General features: G+C 47.3%; 1 protein-coding gene across 1 annotated transcript in view; it reads right to left on the bottom strand.

Moving 5' to 3' along the window:
- LOC125487328 (zinc metalloproteinase-disintegrin-like ecarin) overlaps positions 1 to 2,592 on the bottom strand; it is a 30,401-nt gene that overhangs the window by 20,909 nt on the left and 6,900 nt on the right. The window contains exons 6-7 of the mRNA XM_048618515.1: positions 2,381 to 2,564; positions 1,367 to 1,392 (exon numbers count right to left, since the gene is read on the bottom strand). Of these exons, the coding sequence (XP_048474472.1) occupies positions 1,367 to 1,392; positions 2,381 to 2,564 (210 nt within the window). The remainder of the gene's footprint in view (positions 1 to 1,366; positions 1,393 to 2,380; positions 2,565 to 2,592) is intronic.

The following is a 2,592-nucleotide window of genomic DNA, read 5'->3' as shown; positions in this document are numbered from 1 at the left end:
ATAAGTCTGTATTAGATCCCCCCCCCGATTCGTCTGAACTCTAGCGAAAACAATCCCAACCTAGTCAATCTCTCCTCATACGTCAGACCCGCCATCCCCGGAATCAGCCTGGTAAACCTTCACTGCACTCCCTCGAGAGCAAGAGCATCCTTCCTCAGAAAAGGAGATCAAAACTGCACACACTATTCCAGGTGTGGTCTCACCAAGGCCCTGTATAACTGCAACATCACATCCCTGCTCATGTCCTCGAAACCTCTCGCAATGAAGGCCAACAGACCATTTGACTTTTTTACTGCCTGGGGGCACCTGTATGTTTACCTGCAACACACAGGTCCCTCTGCACAGCAGCATACTGCAATTTTTTTACAGTTCAAATAATAGTCCTTTTTCCTGTTATTCCTACCAAAACCACATTTATCAACATTGTACTCCTTCTGCCAGACCTTTGCCCACTCACTTAAACTATCGATATCCCTCTGCAAACTTTCAGAGTTGTCTGCACACTTGGCTCTACCACTCATTTTAGTGTCGTTCGCAAACTTTGACACACTGCCTGTGGTGCCCAACGCCAAACCATCGATTCAAGTTGTAAACAATTGCGGTCCCAGCACTGATCCCTGAAGCACAACACTCGTCACTGATCGCCAACCAGAAAAAACACTCATTTATCCCCATCTTTCCTTCCTGTGAGCTAACCAATCCTCTACCTGTGCTAATACATTGCTCAGAACACCCTGCACCTTTATCTTATGCAGCAATCATACCTGGAAACAAACAAATTGAGGCCAGAGTTCAGAACACAAACTCAAAAAGTTGCTTGTATGATAGTTGCATCAGTGACAGTCTGGAATTTAATCGAAAAGTTCAGATGGTTTATATGAAGAATAACAGATACCTGGGAGGGAGTTACAGACTGGAATCTAATCGAGGGGTTTGGGGTGGTTTATATATAGAATAACAGTTACCCAGGAATGAGTTACAGTTTGGAATCTAATCGATGGGTTCAGATGGTTTATACATAGAAAACAGATACCCAGGAGTAGTTACAGACTGGAATCTAATTGAGGGATTCAGCTGGTTTACATGTACAATAAGAGGTCATTGGGAGGGACTGGAATCTGATGAACAGGTTTATTTGGCTGTGTTATCCGGTTATGGTTGTGGATAATGTTGAGTTGAGGCTGTGTTTAGGTGATTAAAACACTGGGCGATGATGAGATGACTGGTTGCTCACCGCCCCATTGTTCCAGTTTGCTGAATGGAGGGCCGGTCAGTTCTCTCTGTGAAACAGTGTCAGGCATTGAGCTGCCTACACAGTTCATCCTCTGAATGAAACATTCACCCCTCTCCCACTCTGAGCTCTTACACTCTGCAAAGCTGGACCCAAACACACTGTGGGAACCCAAGCACAAACACAGGTTCCAGCACAGCACCAAGAGAGCAGCGTACTGCCTGCTTTCAGGTTAGTCATCGAATCGAAGTCTTTAGTTCCATTGAAAATATCCTCCCGTCACTGCTTTGAAGCACAATGGGGTGTCATTGCCAACATTTATCCTTCAACCAATTTAATAATGATCTCACTGGCTTTTGTGGAAGTTTGCTGTTCGTAAATTGGTCATCCCAGACAATGACGATCATTGCACTTCAAAAAAACCTTTCCTGGCATCTTGGGGTGATACAACACGCTGCAAGTGCATAGTGGATAGGTTCTGGGCAAACAGGAGGTGTGTTATTCTGTGATGAGGTACGTACCTCCTGACTCCCCAAAGCCTGTCCAGCATCTACAAGGCACAAGTCAGGAGTGGGATGGAATACTCCCCACTTGCCCTGGATGGGTGCAGTTCCAACAAAAAGGTTGGTACCATTCAGGACAAAGCAGCCCACTTGATTGGCACCACATCCACAAATATCCATTCCCTCTGCCGCTGATGCTCAGCAGCAGCAAAGTGTACAATTTATAGAATGCACTGCAGAAAATCGCCAAAGATCCTCAGACAGCACCTTCCAAACCTACTACCACTTCCATCCAGAAGGACAAGGGCAGCAGATATATGGGAACACCACCCCCTGCAAACTCCCCTCCAAGCTTCTCATCACCCTGACTTGGAAATGTATCGCTGTTCCTTCACTGTCACTGGGTCAAAATCCTGGAATTCCCTCCCTCAGGGCATTGTGGGTCTACTTAGCAGCTCAAGAAGGGAGCCCACCACCACCTCCTCAAGGGACAGCTAGGGATGGTCAATAAATGCTGGGCGCAGCCAGAGATGCCCATGCCATGTACAAGGGTAAAAATTCAAAAGATGTCTTTCTTTGTCCCCGTTCTCCTTTTGTGTTCACACACAATGCAGTCGCAGGCAAAGAGTTAACTTGATACGAGTACCTCACGAGGGGAGCTGAAGGTCTCTTCCACTCTCGGCTCTGAGCTGTCCTCTGAAGTGTTGACCACCCCGCACGTCTTGAGGGGGAGCCTCATCTCCTCGTACCGGTACAGTGCGTGCTCATCCCCGTCCGAACCCTTCAGGGGCTCCAGCACATACCTTTGTCCCTTTGTGCTGAGGTAGCCGCTGGGGAGAAAGAGAGGAGAGAGAGAAG

The sequence above is a fragment of the Rhincodon typus genome, chromosome 40 (assembly GCF_021869965.1).
Source record: "Rhincodon typus isolate 14 chromosome 40, sRhiTyp1.1, whole genome shotgun sequence".
NCBI lineage: Eukaryota > Metazoa > Chordata > Chondrichthyes > Orectolobiformes > Rhincodontidae > Rhincodon > Rhincodon typus.
The sequence above is the reverse complement of the archived record's forward strand: the minus strand, read 5'-3'. Positions and strand labels throughout refer to the sequence as shown.